This window comes from Anolis sagrei, chromosome 4, assembly GCF_037176765.1.
Source record: "Anolis sagrei isolate rAnoSag1 chromosome 4, rAnoSag1.mat, whole genome shotgun sequence".
Classification (NCBI taxonomy): Eukaryota; Metazoa; Chordata; class Lepidosauria; order Squamata; family Dactyloidae; genus Anolis; species Anolis sagrei.
The window spans coordinates 241,495,890-241,519,153 of NC_090024.1; the positions used below are offsets into that span (position 1 = coordinate 241,495,890).

Below are 23,264 nucleotides of genomic sequence, written 5' to 3' on the forward strand. Positions count from 1 at the left end.
CGAGGCGCAATCCAATTACAATTTCTCCAGTTCTCCACCAATTGACTCACCATCTCAATCGGCTCAATATCGAGCTAAAACGCAGGCAAAGCTATCGGTCTGCATGGCAACTGCAGACGCAGATACCAAAATAGACACAAGTATGAGTTTGTGTTGCCAAGGGGCAGGAAAGATGTTAGTGGGAGTAGCTTCACAAGCAGCCATCTGGAGGATGTTGGGAATGTGGGATGCTGGAATCTTTGAGGATAGAGCAATTTCAACTCCTAAGAGGTGTACAGGCAGATCTCTACATGTGAGGGGTCGACGGTTGCAACTTGGATCATTCACGGGTTACATTAAAATGATCTCTCTAGCAATCTCTTAGTATCTCCAATGCAATCTTATAGTTAACTGCCAATGAAAGTTGGCCATAGTGTATTGGAGATCCTAGAAATTTCTATAGAGGTGTCTAAAAAATGTGGGTCTTTCACTTTCACAGGGATCCTTAGATTCAGTTCAGTTAAGGGCAAAATAATTGCCTAAAGCAACAAATCCCAGACTGTTCTGCAGTGGTTCTCAACCTTCCTAATGCCGTGACCCCTTATTACACTCCCTCATGTTGTGGTGACCCCCCAATCATAAAATTATTTTAGTTGCTACTTTGTAACTGTAATCTTGCTACTGTTATGAATTGTAAATATCCAAAATGCAGGATGTATTTTCATTCACTGGACCAAATTTGGCACAAATACCCCATACACCCAAAATTAAATACTATTGAGGTTGGGAGGGGGGAATTGATTTTGTCATTTGGGAGTTGTAGTTGCTTGGATTTATAGTTCAATCAAAGAGCATTCTGAACTCTACCAACAATGGAATTAAACGAAACTTGGCACACAGAGCTTCCATGACCAACAGAAAATACTGGAAGGGTTTGCTGGGTCCTTGAGTTTTGGAGTTGTAGTTCATCTACATCCAGAGAGCACTGTGGACTCAAACAATGATGGATATGGACCAAACTTGGCACAAATACCAAAATATGCCCAAATGGGAACACTTGTGGAGTTAGGGGAAAAAAGACCTTGACATTTGGGAGTTGTAAATGCTGGGATTTATAGTTCACCTACAGTCAAAGAGCATTCTGACCCCCACCAATGATAGAATTGGGCCAAACTTCCCACACGAAATCCCCATGACCAACAGAAAATACTGTGTTTTATGATGGTCTTTAGCGACCCCTCTGACACCCCCTCACAACCCCCCCAGGAGTCCCGACCCCCAGGTTGAGAAACACTGCCATAGGGTTCCCCAAAAGCATTGTAGGGATTCTGCAAAAAATCTCAGAAATCATTTTTTCCCCCTGCTCCGTCTCTGTTGTCTCATAATTTATCTATCTATCTATCTATCTATCTATCTATCTATCTCTATCTATCCATCCATCTATCTATCTATCTATCTATCTATCTATCTATCTTCTTATTTCTGGGAGATTAACTTTTCAGGATCCCTTGGATATCATTGGGGATTCCATTATTCTTGTCACTAACTACCTCCTTTTTCTTTTCTTGTTGGCAGGAAGTATTAGATAGGACTTTCTATTTTCCATTTCTTAACATTTCTATCTTTGCTTCAATACACCTTACCCCCCTTTTCTTCTGTTTTAGATTAGATAAGAATTTTCTCTTAACATCATAAAAACTTTTTTTGTATTAGATACCTCTGGAAGAAGAGGACAACGTAAGATGTTAAAATGTCCTTCCTTTGAAAAACCTTTTAAAAGTCTGCATCATAGTTTGAATGTTTTATTGAAATTCAATGTATAAAATATGAATCTGTGCCACCGAGTGAATTTTGGGTAGGACTGATAGACCTATAGCTATCAGTTCTACCTATCAATGTGAATCTGGCTTTTTAGCTCATGTTTACACTAAAAGGGCCCCCCGACAGCACAGTGGGTTAAACTGCTGAGCTGCTGAACTTGCTGACTGAAAGGTCAGCGGTTCGAATCCAGGGAGTGGGGTGAGCTCCCGCTGTTAACCCAGCTCCTGCCAACATAGCAGTTCAAAAACATGCCAATGTGAGTAGATCAATCAGTACTGCTTCAGTTGGAAGGTAATTATGCTCCATGCAGTCATGCTGGCCACATGACCTAGAAGGCATCTATGGACAACGCTGGTTCTTCAGTTTACAAATTGAGATGAGCACCACCCCCCAGAGTTGGAAATGACTAGACTTGATGTCAAGGGGAAACCTTTATCTTTACCTTACACCAAAAACAAATTTAGGAGTCAGTTGGATGCTTCCCATGGTCAACGTATTCAACTGTACCACCTAAAGTTCGATTTCAAAACTATGGAGTTTCAAAAATGAAACAATTTATCACTTTAGGTGTGGACCCAATATTTTCTTGTATCGAAACAAATGTTTGTAGTTGGTGACTATAGATAGATACTACATTACACTATGTAACGAAATTTGAAACATTTTCTGTTCCTGGTTTGTTTCCTGTTTAATTGTGTGGTCCTTACTTTGAAAGTAGTTGTTATACTCCAGAAATGTCATTTTTTGTGACTGCTACAAACTAGGTCGAATTGGTTAAGACTCTATGAGACGTTAATTGAAAAACGATAGCAAAATGTGCTGCAGGATGTCCCTCCCGCAAAGACAAAGTTTTTGCAGTTTAATAAACATTTTCCACATTTTTTATGATAGAACTAATTAGGAAATGACATTTACAACCCAGGAACAAAAATCGTGTTACATAGTGTTGCATAAAACACTCAGGAAATAAGAGTAGATGAAAGAAGGAAGAACATTGTGGGTTCACAAGGTTTAGAGACAGAGATAATATTCTGCAGAGAGAGAAAAGTTTGCTTTAGGCTTTCAAAGCAAGCCTAAAGCAATGCTTCATAAAGTATCAGATGTGGGGAACTGGAATTTCCCCAGTCAATGTGCCAGGGACTTTACTGCTCAGCATGCCAGGGATTGTGCCCACTAGGTTTCTTTCCTTCCTTCCTTCCTTCCTTCCTTCCTTCCTTCCTTCCTTCTTTCTTTCTTTCTTTCTTTCTTTCTTTCTTTCTTTCTCCAATGTCCAATGTGGGCGAGGCAAAACTATGGCGAGGTGGATCTGGAATTGATTAAATGGACGAACCCAGAGGGTGATTCTCCCCAATGCTTCCTCTTCATCCTGGAAAGAAGTGACAAGTGGAGTGCCGCAGGATTCCGTCCTGGGCCCGGTCCAGTTCAATATCTTTATTAATGACTTAGATGAAGGGTTAGAAGGCAGGATCATCAAGTTTGCAGACGACACCAAATTGGAAGGGAGAGCCAAGACCCCAGAGGACAGGAGCAGGATTCAAAACGATCTTGACAGATTAGAGAGATGGGCCAAAACTAACAAAATGAAGTTCAACAGGGACAAATGCAAGATACTCCACTTTGGCAGGAAAAACAAAATGCAAAGATAAAGAATAGGAGACAATGCCTGGCTCGAGAGCAGTACGTGTGAAAAAGATGTTGGAGTCCTCGTGGACAAGAAGTTAAACATGATCCAACAATGTGATGTAGCGGCAAAAAAAGCCAATGGGATTTTGGCCTGCATCAATAGGAGCCTAGTGTCTAGATCTAGGGAAGTAATGCTACCCCTCTATTCCGCTCTGGTTAGACCACACCTGGAATATTGTGTCCAATTCTGGGCACCACAATTGAAGAGAGATATTGACAAGCTGGAATGTGTCCAGAGGAGGGCGACTAAAATGATCAAGGGACTGGAGAACAAACCCTATGAGGAGCGGCTTAAGGAGCTGGGCATTTTTAGCCTGAAGAAGAGAAGGCTGAGAGGAGATATGATAGCCATGTATAAATATGTGAGAGGAAGCCACAGGTAGGAGGAGGGAGCAAGCTTGTTCTCTGCTTCCCTGGAGACTAGGATGCAAAACAATGGCTTCAAACTACAAGAGAGAAGATTTCATCTGAACATGAGGAAGAACTTCCTGACTGTGAGAGCCATTCAGCAGTGGAACTCTTTGCCCCGGAGTGTGGTGGAGGCTCCTTCTTTGGAAGCTTTTAGACAGAGGCTGGATGGCCATCTGTCAGGGTGATTTGAATGCAATATTCCTGCTTCTTGGCAGGGGGTTGGACTGGATGGCCCATGAGGTCTCTTCCAACTCTTTGATTCTATGATTCTATGAGACCAAAAGCTAAAGACTCAGGCACTACTATCAGTCTATGGATCATAATTTTCTTTCTCCCAAGACAAAACATCCTATATATTCAGCCACCCTTCCCTAGCCTGATGCTCTCCGTTAGAAGAATTGTGTTGAATCAGAACAAAGGACTATAATCCAACATTTATGTACACACTTGCCAACCAGTTGCCTATGGGAAGACCACCAGTAGCCCATGGATGCAACTATACCCTTCCTCTGTATTTCCCAGCAACTACCCTATATACTTGTGTATAAGTCTACAAATCATAGTAAAAAATCAACCCAAAAAACTTGGGTCTATTTATTAGTTTATGAATCTTTGCATTTGTGCACCTTTTACCGCTGAGCAAATTGGGTCTTTGGACTGTAATAAAGTTTTGATAGTTTGATTGAGCCACAAGTCAGTGTCAGTACTGTACCTTCTCTCATTGAAAAGGAAAGCATCCCATCCTCTGTTCAGAATAGCAAAAGGCAAGAGCTTGTAGTAGTCCATTTGTTGATACAACGCAATTGATGTGGAACAACAAACTGGTGTGATAAAAGCCCTCCTTGAACACAGCAGCTTCTTATATCCGTAGCACAGCGAGGAGAAGCTTGACCCCATATGAGAGTCAAAATACAGTGAGAATTGTAGAATCCAGATCTTTGGTATCTCCTTCCAAGTTAAGAGAGGGTTTTTTTTTATACTGAAAGTGAGTTATTGCCTCATGTAGTGCTAAAATGCCCATCAAGACAGAGTCATAATGGTCCAGATTTCTCCTTCCCAGCCAGAAGCAAGGGCATCTTTCTTCTCTTTGGAGATTAGATTGCTTTTGATTCAGTGTGTTCATTCCAAGTTGATGCTTGCTTCAAAAAAGAGAAAGAGAAATTGTGAGTATGAAATCGGAAAGGATCAGCATCCCTGGGTGCATCTACACTGCAGAATTAATGCAGTTTGACACCATTTTAACTGCCACAGCTCAACACGATCTGCCTGTTCCTTATTCTGGACCCACGGCAGCTCAAAGTGGTGACAAACTGCATTCATTCCACAGTGTAGCCGCATCCTAACTCATGCTGCTCCATGTACGCATTTCTCCTTGGCATCCACATACCTCCTTTTCCCTTTTCATCTCTTTCCTCCTCTCTTCATTGATGGGGTAGGAAGAGAACACAGCCATGGCCAGGAGCAACAGAGCAATGGGGACAGGACCCATGAGTATCCGCAGCGTGAGCACAACTCCAGGGCTGGGAATGCAGTCAGCGGCTCTGTAACCTGCAAAGCTAAAGTCCAAAAGGAGTCAGGTTTGAGACCAGATAGAATAAGTTTAGTGCAATGGAGTGGGTGCATCTACACTGTGGAATTAATGTAGTTTGACACTGTTTTCATTGCAATGGCACTCTTGACTCCTTTTCAGCTTGTGGTCTACTAAGGGTGCATCCACACCAAGTATAGCCAAATTTGTCCCTTCTGGTGTTTTGGACTTCAATGCCCACAATTCCTAACAGCCAGTAGCCTGTTAGGAATTGTGGGAGTTGAAGTCCAAATCACCTGGAGGGCTCAAGTTTGCCCCTGCCTGGTGTAGTCCAATATGGCTGAAGAATACGAAGTTTAGGAAACTGCTAATCCCAAAATTCTGGGAAGTGAAACTCAACACAGTTGTAGGACACCCATATAGGATTTTTCAGGAGGCAGGGAATAACATTTGTCTACAAAGAGGGAGAAAAAAGAGAGAGAAACTTGCTGTAAGCTCATGGTGGAAATCCCAAGAGAAAGTCCGCCTGCGAACTTGTTGATGAAAACGTAAAATGAATAAAAAAGAGGTTCAGGGTCGAGGCAGGCTGGGTTCCTCAGCTTGAAATCATCCACCGCATCTGGAAGCATGGACCTGGAGGAAAGAGACCCACAATTTTACACATACAACAAACTAAAGGAGGGACAAATAATTTATTGGGACTATCTTTGCCAAATCAGAACAGCTGTGAATGTCATAGAAGAGTTGTCTGGGAGTGAGACCTATTCTATGGCCTGGAAGTTCTAGCTTGCAATGTTTGGAGGAAAGGCCAGACCTTCTTTGCCTTCAAGTCACCAGTTTATGTCAACCTCATTAATTTCATAAGAGTTTTCTTAGGCAAGAAATCCCCAAAGAACTAGCTTGGCTAGTTCCTTTCCTGGAAATACAGTCTACAGCATCTGGGATTCATTGAAAGTCTCCCATCCAAATACCGACCAGGTATGACCCTGCTTAGCATACAAGATCAGACAGGATACGGTGCCATGTAACAACAACAATAATTCACCCCCCCCCTCTGTCCCAGCGAGTGACTGAGATAATGACTCCTTTGCCTTCAGTGTTCACAAACTTTGTGTCATGCACCAAATTATGACAAATATCTATAAAATTCAAGGTATGTTTGTTAGTTGGTACCACAAAGGTTCCTCCATGACTTGATGGATCTGGACCAAACTTGGCACACATTCCCATCATGATCTGACTTAAAATAATTGTGGAGTTTGCACTAAAAACAAACAAAAAAAAACCCACACCACCTCTTTTGAGCCCAGAGCAGAGGGAATGAAATGGATAGGCTGAGTCTAGGTGAAGTGGCCCTCTGTTATGTGACTGGGAAAGAATGGGAGTGAAGCAGATCAACTGTTCTTAGGGGATATATATGAGGTTATCTGGAAAGCAAGGTTACAAGACACGTAGCTCTCACGGGGAATTTTTGGGGGGGAAGTTGGTATCACTGCTGTGTAGCAGGAAGCCAGCAGAAGCGAACGAGCAGTGCCAGTTGTCAGTAGCTCATCCACTAGCATTGTGGTGAAGGTTAAAGATGAGCATCCTCATTCTGTTTCCCTCCAAGTGCAAAGTTCGCGCAGTAATACGCTACCTAAGGGCCTGAATGCTGCTGCAATTAATAGTGAAATTGTTTCAGTTTATGGAGAGGATATAATGTCAAGACAGTATGTGACAAAATGGGTACAGAATATATTGTCAGACCATGAAGAAACTTTGCAGAACCATCCAAAACAAACGTCATGGAATACTGACGGCATGATAATGCGCATCCGCACACCGCTCATGCAACATAAGAGTTGTTGATTTTGTGTGGTTGGCATGTTTTAAGCCACCCCTCTCACAGCCCCGATCTTGCACCTAGTGACTATCATCTGTTCACTAAATTGAAGGAACATCTGGGTGGAAAACACTTTTCTGATCATGATGAGACAAAAACCGAAACTGGCTGAAAAAGGTGGAGGGAAACTTCTATGGCTCAGGCATCAAAACCTCATCCCACGGATGACAAAATGTATTGAACGGAATGGCGATTATGTGGAAAAATAATGTTATACCTATGCTACAATCCATGTAAGTTTTATTAAAATATAGTCATTTTTTGTATTTTTTAAAAACAATCTTGTAACCTTACATTTCAGGAAACCCTCATATATGGAAGGGAGGGAGAGGAAGGAAGGAAGGAAGGAGAGAGAAAGAAGGAAGGAAGGAAGGAAGGAAGGAAGGAAGGAAGGAAGGAAGGAAGGAAGGAAGGAAGGAAGGAAGACAAGACGAAGGGGAAGGGGAAGGGGAAGGAAAGGAAAGAGGCAGAGAGGAAGAAAGAAGAAGAAATGAGGGGAATTGAAAGGGGAGTAGGTATGATTGGAGGGGAAGAAAGAAAGACAAGAAAGGGACCAGAAAGACATGGAAGAAAGAATGGAGGAAGAAAGAAAAAGAAGAAGGAAGAGAAAGGAAAGAAAGAAGAGGGGGGAAGGTGTATGAGGGAAAGCAAGGGAAGAAAGAAGGATGGAAGCAAGGAAAGAAAGAAAGGAAAGAGAGAAGGAGAAGATGGATGAGAGAATAAAGGAAAGAAAGAGTCAGAGAGAGAATGCATACCTGAGCAATGGTGGATGTATATACTAATTGTTTATAAAATTACATTCAGACAATGTGTGGTTATGAAACATCACCGAATTTCGTGTTTACATTACATAAACACAAACGTTCCAAAATTGGTGTGTGTTGGGGGGAGTGGAATCTGAAATCCCAAATACTTCTGGTCTCAACCATTTTGGATAAGGGATGCTCAACCTGTACAAGCATTTCACCCACTCAAATGGCTCTATTCATGATTGCGGTGTGTGTGTGAGACCTTGCAGGAAATATGGGTGCATATCCTTCGCCTACCCCGCATAAACCTACAATTGTTCGGGACTTCCCTTCCACTCACCATGGCAACAAGTACAGAACGGCCAGACTGCTTCCTGCCATGGCGACCAGGAAGACGTAGAGCAGGAAACTGTAGCTCCCGGCTGAGATAACAACAAGGGACGGGATGATCGGCTGCAGCAGACAAGAGAGGCGAGAAAGTGCTGGCTAGGGGTGCACCTACACTGTGGGGTGAATGCAGTTTGACACCACTTTCAGTGCCATGGCTCAACGCAATCCTGGGCTTCGTAGTTTGCACCAGCACTCTTTGACAGAAAAGGAAAAGACCCCTTGAAACTACAGCTCCCAGGCTTTGGTAGCATTGAGTCATGGCAATGAAAGTAGTATCAATATCAAACTACATTCGTTCTGCAGTGTATATGTACCCTAAAACAAGTATTTCATCCCAAATGTTCCCTTTTTGAGGGATGCTCACCGACAGACCGACAAAGACAGCTGTCTTCTTCCCAAACTTTTCCAAAAAGCACTGCCAAAAGCGGACGGAGAGGCAGGTGACCACCTGGAAGGATCAGAATAACAAACTCAGTATCCAAATCTCAGAGCAATTCATTACCATAAGTCTCACTTATGTGGTTGACTTGACTTGGATATATTTTTTGCTTGCTGTTCAATTTGCAAACCACTTTTCTTAGAGAGAGAGAAAACTAAGAGTACATCGGCACTGTAAACTTAATGTAATCTGACATCACCATAGCTGTCATTGCTCAATGCTATAAAATTGTGGGAGTTGTCATTTTACACACTCTTTGACTTCCTCTGCCAGAGTGCTGGTGCCTCACCAAAGTACAACTGCTAGGATTCCATAACATTGAGCCATAAAAGCTAAAGTGTTACAAAACTGCACTAATTCTACGGTGCAGACACACTAAGAAGAGAAAAAATATATAAAAGTAGTTTGGTATCCTCTGGTATTGGACTACAGTTCCCATCATTCCCTCAGGTGTCCCACCTGCAAGGTTGATTAACAAAATTTATTTATTTATTTATTTATTTATTTGGGGTGCTTCTACCCCGCCCTTCTCAACCCCCTAGGGGGGGACTCAGGGCGGCTTACAAAAAGGCACAATTCGATGCCTAACAATTCACTAAATACAATACGAAATACAATACACAAATTTATCATATTATATCAACAATATAACTAATTAAAACAATCAAACAGTATACTGGCAGCAATAAAGTCATCTTGTGGTCAATGTTCGCCAATTCATGATCCGTAATCCATCTAACATGTCCTTTCCTACTCTCGTCATCATTGGTTGTCTTTGTCCATCTGCCAGCTTACCCGAAGGCCTGGTCCCACATCCAGGTTTTTAGCTTCCTTCTGAAAGCAAGGAGGGATGCTGATGACCTAATTTCCCCGGGGAGTGCATTCCACAGGCGAGGGGCCACCATCGAGAAGGCCCTGTCCCTCGTCCCCACGAGTCTCGCTTGTGATAAAGTTGGGGCCGGGAGCACGGCCTCCCCAGCAGATCTTAAATTCCGAGGTGGGACATAGAAGGAGATATGTTCAGACAGGTACGCTGGGCCGGAGCCGTGAACCCCAAAACTGCTTTTAAAAGATCATGCACAGCACTCTAAAAACATTTTACTGTGTGTGTCCACATTGCACAATTATAGTGCTTTAGAATCATAGAATCATTAAGTTGGAAGAGACCTCGTGGGCCATTCAGTCCAACCCCATTCTGCCAAGAAACAGGAAAATCGCATTCAAAACACCCCCCGACAGTGAAACAGTCAAAATAGATTTTTAATTTATTATTTATTTATTTTAAAGTTTTATATACTGACCTTCTCACCTCTCTGAGTCTTTTAAGGGACTCTTGAGGCCATCCAGCCTCTGCTTAAGAGCCTCCAGAAAAGGAGCCTCCACCATATTAAAGGGGCTTTGGTGCTCCTTTAACATGAATGGCTACCTTCTCCAGAATCCTGGGAGATGTCTAAAATGACTAAAGCCCTAAACGACTCCGGCCCAGTTTACCTGTCCGAACGGATTCTCCCCTATGAACTATCAAGGTTACTAAGATCTTCCAGAGGGGCCCTGCTCTCGGTCCCACCACCCTCGCAATCGCATCTGGTGGGAACGGGGGACAGGGCCCTCCCGGTGGTGGCCCCTCGGCTTTGGAATTCCCTCCCACCAGAGATTAGATCTGCTCCTTCCCTCCTGACCTTTAGAAAGCTAATGAAAACCTGGCTTTGGAATATGGCATTCGATGATTGAGTCAATAACTCTTGTCCACATGGAAGGATGGCGATGAATTGTGACTGTATTTGACGACTTGGCTTGTGTAATGTGATGATGTATATTATTGCATTTTATATTTTAATGTATAATGATGATGCACTGTGCTGTTTTTATATTACTGTATATGAACATATATGAACACATGTTGTGAACCGGCCTGAGTCCCTTCTCAGAGGTCGAGAAGACCGGTATATAAAATGTCTAAATAAATAAATAAATAAATGTCGTTTAATTTTCTGCTAAGGTTCATAAGGGTAAGCTTTGGGACTTGATCACGAATGACAAGCAGGATATGAACAAATGAGGAGGAGGAGCTAGGACTCTGATCAGACAATTTCTAAGTACTTTGACAAACTATAAATCCCAGGATTCTAGAGGTTGGGTCCACAGGCTAGTATCAATGCTTTATGATGTTACATTTGTGGCACCTTGATTCCCCTTTCACTGTTGTGACTCCATCAAGTCCTGGGATTTGTCGTTTTGGGAGATATACAGAATTCTGGGCTAAAGCGCCTTGGTGTGTCAGCATGAAGCTTTCACAATAGCCTGAATGTTAGGTTCTTGTGGGTTTTTTCGGGCTATATGGCCATGTTCTAGAGGCATTTTCTCCTGACGTTTCACCTGCATTTATGGCAAGCATCCTCAGAGGTAGTGAGGTCTGTTGGAATTAGGAAAATGGGTTTATATATCTGTGGAATGACTGGGGTGGGGCAAAGAGCTCTTCTGTGCTGGAGCTAGGTGTGAAAGAGCAGAGAAGAGCTCTTTGCCCCACCCCAGTCATTCCACAGATATATAAACCAATTTTCCTAATTCCAACAGACCTCACTACCTCTGAGGATGCTTGCCATAGATGCAGGCGAAACGTCAGGAGAAAATGCCTCTAGAACATGGCCATATAGCCCGAAAAAACCCATAAGAACCTAGTGATTCCAGCCATGAAAGCCTTCAACAATAGCCTGAATGTTGTTTCTCGCCTCGTTTTGGAAAAAACTGAGTAACAAATAAAATTATTATTATTATTATTATTATTATTATTATTATTCCTCAAGATTTGGTGTGGAACAAAATAATAATAACCAGAATTGAAAAGTTGATGACAGATCCCAAATGTAGACTTTGCAAGGAAGCAGATATAACAATAAATCATATCTTCAGCTGCTGCAAGAAGATCACACAGACAGACTACAAGCAGAGGCACAACACCATTGCTCAGATGATTCATTGGAACCTGTGTCACAAATACCTCCTGCCTGCAACCAGAGGCGGCCCTAGGTAATTTTCAACGGTAAGCAAACAGTATTTTAACGCCCCCCCCCCCCCAACCAATCATTGATATGTATTTTCTGTTAGTCATGGGAGTTCTGTGTGCCATATTTGGTTCAATTTCATCATTGGTGGAGTTGAGAATGCTCTTTGATTGTAGGTGAACTATACATCCCAGTAACTACACTTGCCGCACTTGCTCCTTTGCCTGGCCCACTTTGGGTCCGGAGGCGTGCCTGAAGACCCCGGTATGTGCACCAAAAGGCACCTCTTCTCCTGACTTTCTCCTCAGCCATTGGGACCGAGAGAGAGAGAGAGACAGAGGTGGAGATGCCCACCTTTCCTGAAGGTAGGCGCAAACACAAAGGAGGGAGCGGAGGTGGGAGATACCTCCAGCCAGAGGGACTCCCTCTCTCTCTCTCTCTCTCTCTTTGTCCCAGTGGCTGAAGAGAAAGTCAGGAAAAGAGGCGACTTTTGGTGCGCACGCTGGGGTCTTCAGACACGCCTCCGGACCTGAAGCAGGCCAGGCGCGGCGGCTCTGCCCCTTGGCCCACCTGCGGATTGAGGAGAGGAGAGGAGGCGGGTGGAGTGCCAGGGGATCGGGAAAGGGAGCCGGTCATGGAGAAGGGATTGAACGCGGAGAATGATTGAGCGCCAGCTCTGCTCACGCACCCAGTGGCCAGGTGGAGCAGGAACAAGAGGGGCTAGGCGGGGCTCAAGGGCCCGGTCCCTTTGGGAAGAGGATCGCCCAGCAGTTAGGCAAGAAAGCCAAGGCTCCCCCCCGGACTGCTAGGGATGTTGTGAGCTGAGGGGGCGCTCCTCAAGTGGCAGTCGAGGGGCATTTACAGAGGTGCCTCCGCGCCCCTGGCAAAAAAAAGTGTTCTGCGACCGCTTACTTTGCGTAATGGACGAGCCGCCCCTGCCTGCGACAAAGAACTGGTGGGATCACAAGCCGGAAAAAGTTACAGAAAATGAACACCTCAAAGTCCTTTGGGACTTCCGAATTCAGACAGACAGAGTTCTAGAGCACAATACTCCTGACCTCACAATCGTGTTAAAAAACAAAGTATGGACTGTCGATGTTGCCATCCCAGGTGACAGCAGGATTGAAGAGAAACAACTGGAAAAGCTGACACGATATGAGGATGTAAAGATCGAACTGCAAAGACTCTGGCACAAACCAGTCAAGGTGGTCCCAGTGGTGATCGGCACACTAGGTGCAGTGCCTAAAGATCTTGGCCTGCACTTAAACACAATCGGCGCTGACAAAATTACCATCTGCCAGCTGCAGAAGGCCACCCTACTGGGATCTGCATGCATTATTCGCCAATATATCACACAGTCCTAGACACTTGGGAAGTGTCCGACGTGTGATCCAATACAACAGCCAGCAGAGTGATCTTGTTTGCTGTGGACTCATCTTGTTGTGTCTCAAATAATAATAATTGTTATTATTGATGTTTTTGTTGTTGTTTCACTGCTTTAGGAGGAATCCCAGGATTATGACACAAGTAAATTAGCCTGCTACACAATATCAACAATCTATAAAATGATATATTACGTTCATTTTGTTACAATCACCGTTTTTTAAATCACTCTGCAATTGAAATTATACAAACATCTGTCTCTTGCTTTGGCTTCTGACCTATCTTTTAATAGAATGAGAGAGAAAGAAGGCTTTGTTTGTTGCATTTGGCTTTGCATTCATTTTGAAACAAGAGCCTCCTGTTTTTTTTCCTTCTATTTTGATGCAGTTGCATATAAAACTTGTGCAATGATTTCAGGCTTGGAGTGTTGCACAATTCTGGTGATATTAAAAGGGGAGGAAAAGGCTAAATAAACTTCCCTCTTCCCTATTTTAAGAGTAATTCTATACTTTCCCCCCCAGTTCTTGTTCTCACGAGAAAAAATATATATGTGGAATCCACCTCTGTAATGTTCTGTCCAGGCTGCATATGGGAGTTGTAGTTCCCAAGCTCTGGCTATGTGCAGGACAACCCGATGGAAAAGCAAACATCTGGAAGCCTTCCAGGAGTTATGGGGTAAATCGACACTGCAAGATTAACACGGCTTTGCTCTACAGTAACTACTCTAGTTCGTTGCTATTGAAACTTAGGAGTTGTAGTTAAAGTGGTGTCAAACTGCAGTAATTCTACAGTGTAAACACACCTCAGGTTATTTATTTATTTATTTCAGACATTTTTACCCCGCCCTTCTCAATCCCTGGGGGGACTCAGGGCGGCTTACAACTGGCAACAATTCAATGCCGCTTCATAAAATACAATAGCAAAAATAACAATTAAAACCATGAACATTAAAATAAAAATTAAACAGTATACTTATGGGGTTGTTGTAGGTTTTTTCAGGCTATATGGCTATGTTCTAGAAGCATTCTCTCTTGACATTTCGCCTGCATCTATGGCAAGCATCCTCAGAGGTAGTGAGGATGCTTGCCATAGATGCAGGCGAAACGTCAGGAGAGAATGCCTTTAGAACATGGCCATATAGCCCGAAAAAACCTACAACAACCCAGTGATTCCAACCATGAAAGCCTTCGACAATACAGTATACAGTGTACAGATGCCAGTCTGGTGGCTATTTATCTAGCCATATACTAATGATTACTCCGCTTCACTTATCCAAATATTATCCATTGTCCTTTAACCTGATTGCCTGAAGGCCTGGTCCCACAACCACGATTTTACCTTCTTTCTGAAGGTGAGGAGGGATGACGATGATCTAATTTCCCCGGGAAGTGTATTCCACAGGCGGGGGGCTACTACCAAGAAGGCCCTGTCCCTTGTCCCCACCAAACGGGTTTGAGACAATGGCAGGGCCGAGAGCAGGGCCTCCCCAGAGGATCTTAAACTCTGAGGTGGGATGTAGAAGGAGATACATTCAGACAGGTACGCTGGACCGGAGCCGTATAGGGTTTTATAGGTCAAAAACAGCACTGAATTGTGCTCGGAATTGGATCGGCAAGCAGTGGAGCTGACACAACAGGGGGGTTGTATGCTCCCTGAATGACACTCCAGTGAGTAATCTAGCTGCCGCTTGTTCGACTAATTGCAGTTTCCGAACAGTCTTCAAAGGCAATCCCACATAGAGCGCATTGCAGTAATCTATTTGGGATGTGATAAGAGCGTGGACCACTGTGGCCAGATCCGACTTCCCAAGGTACGGGCACAGCTGGCGCACAAGTTTTAATTGTGCAAAAGCTCTCCCAGCCACCGCCGAGACCTGGGGTTCCAGGCTCAGCGATGAGTCCAGGATCACTCCCAAGCTGTGAACCTGTGTCTTCAGGGGGAGTGTAACCCCATCCAACACAGACTGTAACCCTATACCCTGTTCGGCCTTTCGACTGACCAGTAGGACCTCTGTCTTGTCTGGATTCAACTTCAATTTGTTAGCTCTCATCCACTCTGACACAGCAGCCAAGCACTGGTTCAAGGTTTGGATCCTGTGCACTTTTTCAGTTTATGTCCAGATTACCTGAAAGATTGCCTCTCTTAATTAAAGCCTGCCCAGATAAGGAGATTTTGAGATTATGGGCCTCTCACAGTTTTGCTATTGGTACAAGTCTTGTTTTGGGTGCATCTACACTATAGAATCAATGCAGTTCAATGCCACATGAGTCCTAGGAGTTGTAATTTGGTGAGGAACCAATGCTCTTTGGCACAGAAGCCTATAACCTTGTAAAACTACAATTTTTGGAATTCTATAGCATACAGCCATGGTGATTAAAGTGGTGTCAAACTGCATTAATTCTACAGTGTAGATGTATCCTTAGTGGTGGCTCCCAAGCTGTGGAAGGAACACAAGAGCCTCAGCTATTCTACTCCCTTGTTGCTGCTGTTGTTGGTGGTGCTGGTGCTGCTATTGTTGTTGTTGTTGTGTGCCTTCAAGTCATTTCTGACATATAGTGATCCTATGATGAGCTTATCAACAACAAGATTTCTTCAGGTCCCTTCTACACTGCCATATAATCCAATCCAAAGCAGATAATCTGGATTTTATATGGCAGTGGAGAAGGGGTTGAAACTGGCATGGCTCAATGCTACGAAATCCTGAGAGTTGTCATTTTGCAAGGTCTTTCACCTTCTCTGCTACAAAGTGCTGGTGCCTCACCAAATGACATCTCCCAGAACTCCACAGCATTGAGCCATGGCAGTTAAAGTGGAGTCAAACTGCATTAATTCCACAGTGAAGATGCACCTTGTCGTTGGATGCAGAACCTGTTGGTATAGACGACCACGTGCCTTGCCCTTTTGCACTGATCACATTGCACAGGTTTAGTTGCTTCCCACTACAACACCCATGGTGCACTACATTAATAGGGTTCATGGTGAGCAAAAGGAGGTGGCACTTACCAGCATGATAAGCACAAGGTGCTGGAACCGCGCAGCCAATCCAGACGCATGAGTGCAGAAGAGGGCAAAGATTCCCTGGATCAGCTGCCATGGGCAAAGGAAAGAAGATCAGCCTATGCCTTGCAAAGAGCAGTAAATGCCCAAGAATACCAAAGACATGCAAAGATGCTAGCCAGCAATGAAACCTCTAAGGCCCCTTCCACACAGCTTTATTAAATCCACACTGAACTGGATAACATGGCAGTGTGGACTCAGATAACTCAGTTCAAAGCAGATATTGTGGATTATCTGCCTTGATATTCTGGTTTATACTGCTGTGTGGAAGGACCCTAAGTTCCCTTCATCCCTGAACTGCAAATCCTAGGGTGTTGCCATGGAATCATAGTGTTTATTTAATAGTTTTAAAAATCTGCCAGGAGTGCTTTGATTATGTCTTCCTGCCTGGAAGAATGTGGTTGGACTGGATGATCCTTGGGGGTCCCTTTCTACTCTAGGGCCCTGTTGTGCTGGGCTTCCATCTCCCACCCTGAATATCAAGCAAAAGTGGGCGCTAGAAACAATATCATACGAAAGCTGACTGGCACAACCTGGGGATCACAACCAGACACAGTGAAGACATCTGCCCTTGTGCTATGCTACTCTGCCACTGAGTATGCATGCCCAGAGTGGAACACATCTCACCACGCTAAAACAGCGGATGTGGCTTTTAATGAGACATGGCGCATTATCACGGGGTGTCTGCACCCTACACTACTGGAGAAACTACACTGTCTATCTGGTATTGCACCACCTGACATACGCCGGGAAGTAGCAGCCAATAGTGAACGGACCAAGGCAGAGACATCTCCAGCTCATCCATTGTTTGGGTATCAGCCAGCACGTCAATTACTTAAAACAAGAAATAGTTTTCTAAGATCTACAGAGACACTCGCTGGAACACCCCAGCAAGCGAGAGTCCAAAAGTGGCAGGCTCAAACCCAGAACCTCAATCAATGCCTGAGACCAAATGAGAGACTCCCCCCTGAGCACACAGAAGACTGGGCGACTTGGAAGGCGCTGAACAGACTGCGCTCTGGCACCACGAGATATAGAGCCAACCTTAAGAAATGGGGCTACAAAGTGGAATCCTCGACATGCGAGTGTGGAGAAGAGCAAACCACTGACCACCTGCTGCAATGCAACCTGAGCCCTGCCACATGCACAAGGGAGGACCTCCTTGGGGCAACACCAGAGGCACTCCAAGTGGCCAGATACTGGTCAAAGGACATTTAATCAACTACCAAGCTTGCAAACTTTGTGTTTTGTCTGTCTGTTTGTTTGTTTTGTTAAAAATGTAATACAAATGTCTGGTTAGGTTCTTGTGGGTTTTTTCGGGCTATATGGCCATGTCCTATTGGCATTTTCTCCTGACATTTCGCCTGCATCTATGGCAAGCATCCTCAGAGGTTGTCTGGTTGCTCCTGACATGATAAATAAATAAATCTCCCACCCACGGAAGATGCAGTCACCTGAATAGCTAGCGAAGCCAGCAAGAACCCACAGAGGAGGCGGTTGTAAGGTCTGTGGCCCAGGAGCATGCGCAGATTGCCAAAGAAAGAGAGCCTGGTCTTCTCCAAAGAGCTGGACGGATCTGGAGAAGAAGAGAAGGAAAATCAGGATGGGCGAAGTGGATCTGCACGAACTTCCAATCTCTACATTTCCTTCCAAAATGTTTACACAATTTTTTGAAATAGGGTTATTTGTAGCTTGAAATAACTACCATTTGTAGTTATTTTCAAGCTAAGGCATGAAACTACTACTTTTTGGGAGGATAACAATCAACATTTCTTAGCCACTGTGAACTGGAACCAGTGGTGGAAGGTAGACTTTGAAGTTCCTATCCAAAGTGTACAACCCTATCCCCAAAACAAGTCCAGCACCTTGGGCAACTTCTTTAAAGTTCAGACTAAAATCTGGAGCGGAGCCACTACTGTACTGGCATAGGCAGCACCAAATGCTCATGGCAGATACCATGAGAACAGCTGGTAAATCATCAGCAATTATAAGATCTATCAATCAAAAGGTTGCAAGTTCGAAGCCCCGAGTTGGCATGAGCTGCCAACTGTCAGCCTAGCTCATTGTTTACCTAAGCAATGTGAAAACAGCTTTAGCTGTGATTAGAGAAATTAGGTACCGCTAAAAGTGGGGGAGGTGTTTCACGATGCCATAAAGAAAGAAGATCAGAAAATGCTGGGTGACTAAAAGGAAGGAGGAAGTCCTGACGGCTCTTCGTCATAGAGGATAGAGCAACAGCACGCCCTGGACTCGAGCCCAACCTTCCATGGCACCAAAAACAGCTGGACACTGAGTCAAAACAAACTACCTCCTTTTGTTCTGTCTGTCTGTGTATTGTCTATACCAAGCGGCATTGAATGTTTGCCGTGTATGTGTACTGTGATCCACCCCAAGTCCAGTTCAGGGTGAGAAGGGTGGAATATAAATAAAGTGTTGTTGTTGTTGTTGTTAGGTAAAGCTTTTTCCCTGACATTAAGTCCAGTCGTGTCTGACTCTGAGACTCTAGTGCTCATCTCCATTTCTATGCCGAAGAGCCGGCGTTGTCCGTAAACACCTCCAAGGTCATGTGGCCAGCATGACTGCATGGAGCACCATCACCTTCCTGCAGGGGCGGTACCTATTGATTTACTCACATTTGCACGTTTTCGAACTGCTAGGTTGGCACAAGCTGGGGCTGACAGCGGCAGCTCACTCCGCTCCCTGCGACCTTTCAGTCAACAAGTTTAGCAGCTCAGCTGTTTAACCCACTGCACCACTGGGGGCTCCATTATTGTTGTTGTTGTTGTTGTTGTTGTTATCACCATCATCACTGTGTTGCTAGAGTGGAACCACATCTGTGGATGATGGAGAGCTTTCCAAGTGTGTATCTTTTGGGATAAAATCCCTGTACATGTTGTGATCTGTTCCCTAGATGTTAGAACAGGCCTGGGCCAACTTGGGCCCTCCAGGTGTTTTGGACTTCAACTCCCACAATTCCTAACAGCCGGTAGGCTGTTAGGAATTGTGGGAGTTGGAGTCCAAAACACCTGGAGGGCCCAAGTTGGCCCAGACATGTGCTAGAATAATAACACAAAGGCTTAATAAAATGAAAAGCAGAGGAATGAATGGATAATAGGTTTACCTGGATGTTCTTTCACTCCTAAGACGAGGACGAAGCAGGAGAAGCAATACATGGAGCTGAGCACAAAGGAGGCCACCAGGTAGGCCCTGCGCTGGAAAATGGGTGCAAAATGAAGCAGAAAGGGTTTGTTTCCAAGCAGGTGAGAAGGGGAGAACCTCATTCTCCTTTCTGTTTGGTTACAGATGTCAGGCTCTGACCTAAAGCTTGGGGAGAGAGGGATTTGAACCCAGCACTCCTTGGCTTTTGAGCTTGTTTCACCAAGTGAAACCATTTAGGATTTGCAACATGAAAGAAGAAGGGGAAATTTCACACTCTTTGCTCTCTTCACTTTAAATACACAGCCAGCCCTCAGGGACATTTTAGCCATGGATTCCCACATTTCCTGGGGCTGGACTAAGTGACCTGTGGGAACCCTATCAACTGTATGATTGATAGGGTTCCCAACCCTATCAATCTCTGTATAACCTCTGAGGATGCTTGCCATAGATGCAGGCGAAACATCAGGAGGGAATGCTTCTAGAACATGGCCATAAAGCCCCAAAAGCCTACAACAACCCAATTGTATGATTGATTTTACATATGTAATTAATCCTTTATCGAAAATCCTTGGGGCCAGAAACGTTTTGGATTTCAGATTTGCTTTGGAATCTGGAATACTTGTATTTGCACATATCTATATATATAAAAATGCTCTGTGCATAATGAGTTCCTTAAAAACCAAAGAACCAATGAACGAAATCACACCAAATTTGGCAACAAAACATCTCACTACACAAGGAGTGACCATCACTCAAAAAATTATGATTTTGTCATTTGGGAGTTGTAGTTGTTGGGATTTATAGTTCACCTACACTCAAAGAGCATTCTGAACCCTACCAACGATGGAATTAAACCAAACTTGGCACACAGTTCTCCCATGACCAACAGAAAATACTGGAAGGGTTTGGTGGGCAGTGTCCTTTGGTTTGGGAGTTATAGTTCACCTTCATCTTGAGATCGCTGTGGACTCAAGCAATGATGGATCTGGACCAAACTCTACATGAATACTCAATATGCCCAAGAACTGTGTGCCAAGTTTGGTCCAATTCCATCTTTGGTATGGTTCAGAATGCTCTTTGATTGTGGGTGAACTATAAATCCCAGCAACTACAACTCCCAAATGACAAAATCTTTTTTTTTAGTGAAAGACATACATTGGGTTGTTACGTGTCTTGTGTCCAAATTTGGTGTCAATTCGTCCAGTGGTTTTTGAGTTCTGTTGATCCCACAAACGAACATTACATTTGTATTTATATAGATTATTACAATTTTGATGATTTTTGCATGACACAAAGCTTGTGAACATGGAAACATCAGAAAGCAGCGGAGTGAGTAGCTCAGCCACACATCTTAACTATTTGGGAACGTTTCAGAATGACACATAAGAGGTGCTCAAGCTGTAATGTGGCATAATTTGTTATTATATTAAGACTGCCAAAACATTAGGAATTTGGAGACTGAAAGAGCATTTCATGTAGGGTGGGAGTCTTATTGGAGGGAAGAAATGCTCTCATTGTGCCTCAATTCCACCCCATTGCTATCAGTTGTTGTTGTTGTTGTTCATTCGTTCAGTCGTCTCCGACTCTTCGTGACCTCATGGACCAGCCCACGCCAGAGCTCCCTGTCGGCCGTCACCACCCCCAGCTCCTTCAAGGTCAGACCAGTAACTTCAAGGATGCCATCCATCCATCTTGCCCTTGGTCGGCCCCTCTTCCTTTTGCCTTCCACTTTCCCCAGCATCATTCCCTTCTCGAGGCTTTGCTGTCTCCTCATGATGTGGCCAAAGTACTTCAACTTTGTCTCTACTATCCTTCCCTCCAGTGAGCATCACTGCTATCAGTACGCACACTGAAAAGGGGATTCTGGGAGTCAAGTGGTAAAATAACAGACAGCTCTTACTGTATTCTCTAGGTTTTCCAGGAGCAGCGTGGTGTTGCTTCCAAGGGTGCCGTTGTCCACACTGCAGCCTTTCCGCATGATGGCATGGTGGCCACCCACAATTTGGCCCTGGATGCTCGACCCCACAAGCGTGCTCAGCACTTCGACAGCCATCCCTGCCAGGACCAAAAACAAACAAAGGGGAGAGGAATCCTGCATCCAGTTCCAGGCACCATCATTCAAGAAGGATATGGGACAGCTAAATGGAAGAATAAAATGATCAAAGGTCAGGGAACCAGGAATCATTTTGGGAAGTAGCCCTTGGAGTCTATTCCATTTCTAGGATTTTAGGATTCTACAAATCCTGCATCCATTTCCAAGTACTACACTTCAAGAGAAATACTAATCTGCTAGAAAGTATGGAGGAGTCCCTGGTACTGCAGTGGGTTAAACCTCTGAGCTGCTGAACTTGCTGACCGAAAGGTCAGCAGTTCAAATCCAGGGAGCGTGGTGAGCTCCTGCTGTTAGCCCCAACTTCTGCCAACCTAGCAGTTCGAAAACATGCAAATGTGAATAGATCAATAGGTACTGCTTCGGCGGAAAGGTAACAGCTCTCATAGAATCATAGAATCAAAGAGTTGGAAGAGACCTCATGGGCCATCCAGTCCAACCCCTTTCTGCCAAGAAGCAGGAATATTGCATTCAAATCACCCCTGACAGATGGCCGTCCAGCCTCTGTTTAAAAGCTTCCAAAGAAGGAGCCTCCACAACACTCCGGGGCAGAGAGTTCCACTGCTGAACGGCTCTTCTTACAGTCCTCATGTTCAGATGGAATCTCCTCTCTTGTAGTTTGAAGCCATTGTTCCGCGTCCTAGTCTCCAAGGAAGCAGAAAACAAGCTTGCTCCCTCCTCCCTATGACTTCCATGCAGTAATGTTGGCCACTTGACCTTGGAGGTGTCTATGGACAACGCCGGCTCTTCGACTTAGAAATGGAGATGAGCACCAACCCCCAGGGTCAGATACGACTGGACTTAATGTCAAGGGGAAACCTTTACCTTTTTTTAGAAACTATGGAAGCATTGAATGCCTCTGAGGAGTGGCTTTGGGAGCTAGGTATGTTTAGTCTGGAGAAGAGAAAGCCTGGTGGAGTCTCCTTCTCTGAAGGTTTTTAGACAGAGCCTAGATGTCCCTCTGTTAGGAGGGCTTGGATTGTGTGATCTTGCATATCGGGAGGAGGCTGTCCTGGAGGGCCCTGAAGGTCTTTTTCAAACACCCATGTTTCTTTAATGCTATAAAACACCAGAATCCTGTCCCCTCCAGAAAGCCAGATGGCCGTCTATTGGGAGGGCTTAGTATGTGTGTTCTTGCATATCAGGAGGAGGTTGCCCTGGAAAGCTTTGAAGATCTTTTTCAAACACCCATGTTTCTTTAATGCTATAAGACACCAGAATCGTGTCCCCTCCAGAAAGCCAGATGGCCATCTGTTGGGAAGGCTTAGATTGTGTGTTCTTGCATATCAGGAGGAGGTTGCCCTGGAAAGCCTTGAAGATCTTTTGTCAAACACCCATGTTTCTTTAAATGCTATAAGACACCAGAATACTGTCCCCTCCAGAAACCTGAATTGCCCTTTGGGTCTCTTCCAACTCTCGGATCCTAGGTGTGGACAGAAATTTATTCCCGGAACGTGATTCAACATGAGAGATGTTGAAGGAGGGAATCACAGTGAATTTTCACCCAAATGCCTTCTGCATGACACAATCAGAGCTCTGTTATTCTAACAAGAGACTGATTTTCTAAACAGATATGGTTTTGCATGGGACAAGAGTTTGTTTTGTTTTGTTTTTGCAGCCCAGAAAACTGTTGCATGGAGCAAAAGCTGTGCTTTGCAAGAAAATAAGCTT

The 23,264-nt window shown here is 44.3% G+C and overlaps 1 protein-coding gene across 3 annotated transcripts in view; it reads right to left on the minus strand.

Moving 5' to 3' along the window:
• Window positions 1–1,765: 1,765 nt before the first annotated feature.
• Window positions 1,766–23,264, minus strand: part of LOC132772999 (sodium-dependent lysophosphatidylcholine symporter 1-like) — a 32,860-nt gene continuing 11,361 nt past the window's right edge. The window contains exons 6-14 of one of the 3 annotated variants that reach the window (XM_060771865.2): window positions 21,384–21,538; window positions 19,446–19,536; window positions 17,779–17,900; window positions 16,271–16,354; window positions 8,808–8,891; window positions 8,394–8,506; window positions 5,912–6,055; window positions 5,282–5,450; window positions 1,766–5,029 (exon numbers count right to left, since the gene is read on the minus strand). In XM_060771865.2, coding sequence (XP_060627848.2) covers window positions 4,799–5,029; window positions 5,282–5,450; window positions 5,912–6,055; window positions 8,394–8,506; window positions 8,808–8,891; window positions 16,271–16,354; window positions 17,779–17,900; window positions 19,446–19,536; window positions 21,384–21,538 — 1,193 coding nt within the window. In that variant the 3' untranslated portion in view covers window positions 1,766–4,798. Of the gene's footprint in view, window positions 5,034–5,281; window positions 5,451–5,911; window positions 6,056–8,393; window positions 8,507–8,807; window positions 8,892–16,270; window positions 16,355–17,778; window positions 17,901–19,445; window positions 19,537–21,383; window positions 21,539–23,264 lie in introns of all 3 variants that reach the window. The other 2 variants (XM_067468270.1, XM_067468269.1) reach the window with 2 other exon arrangements.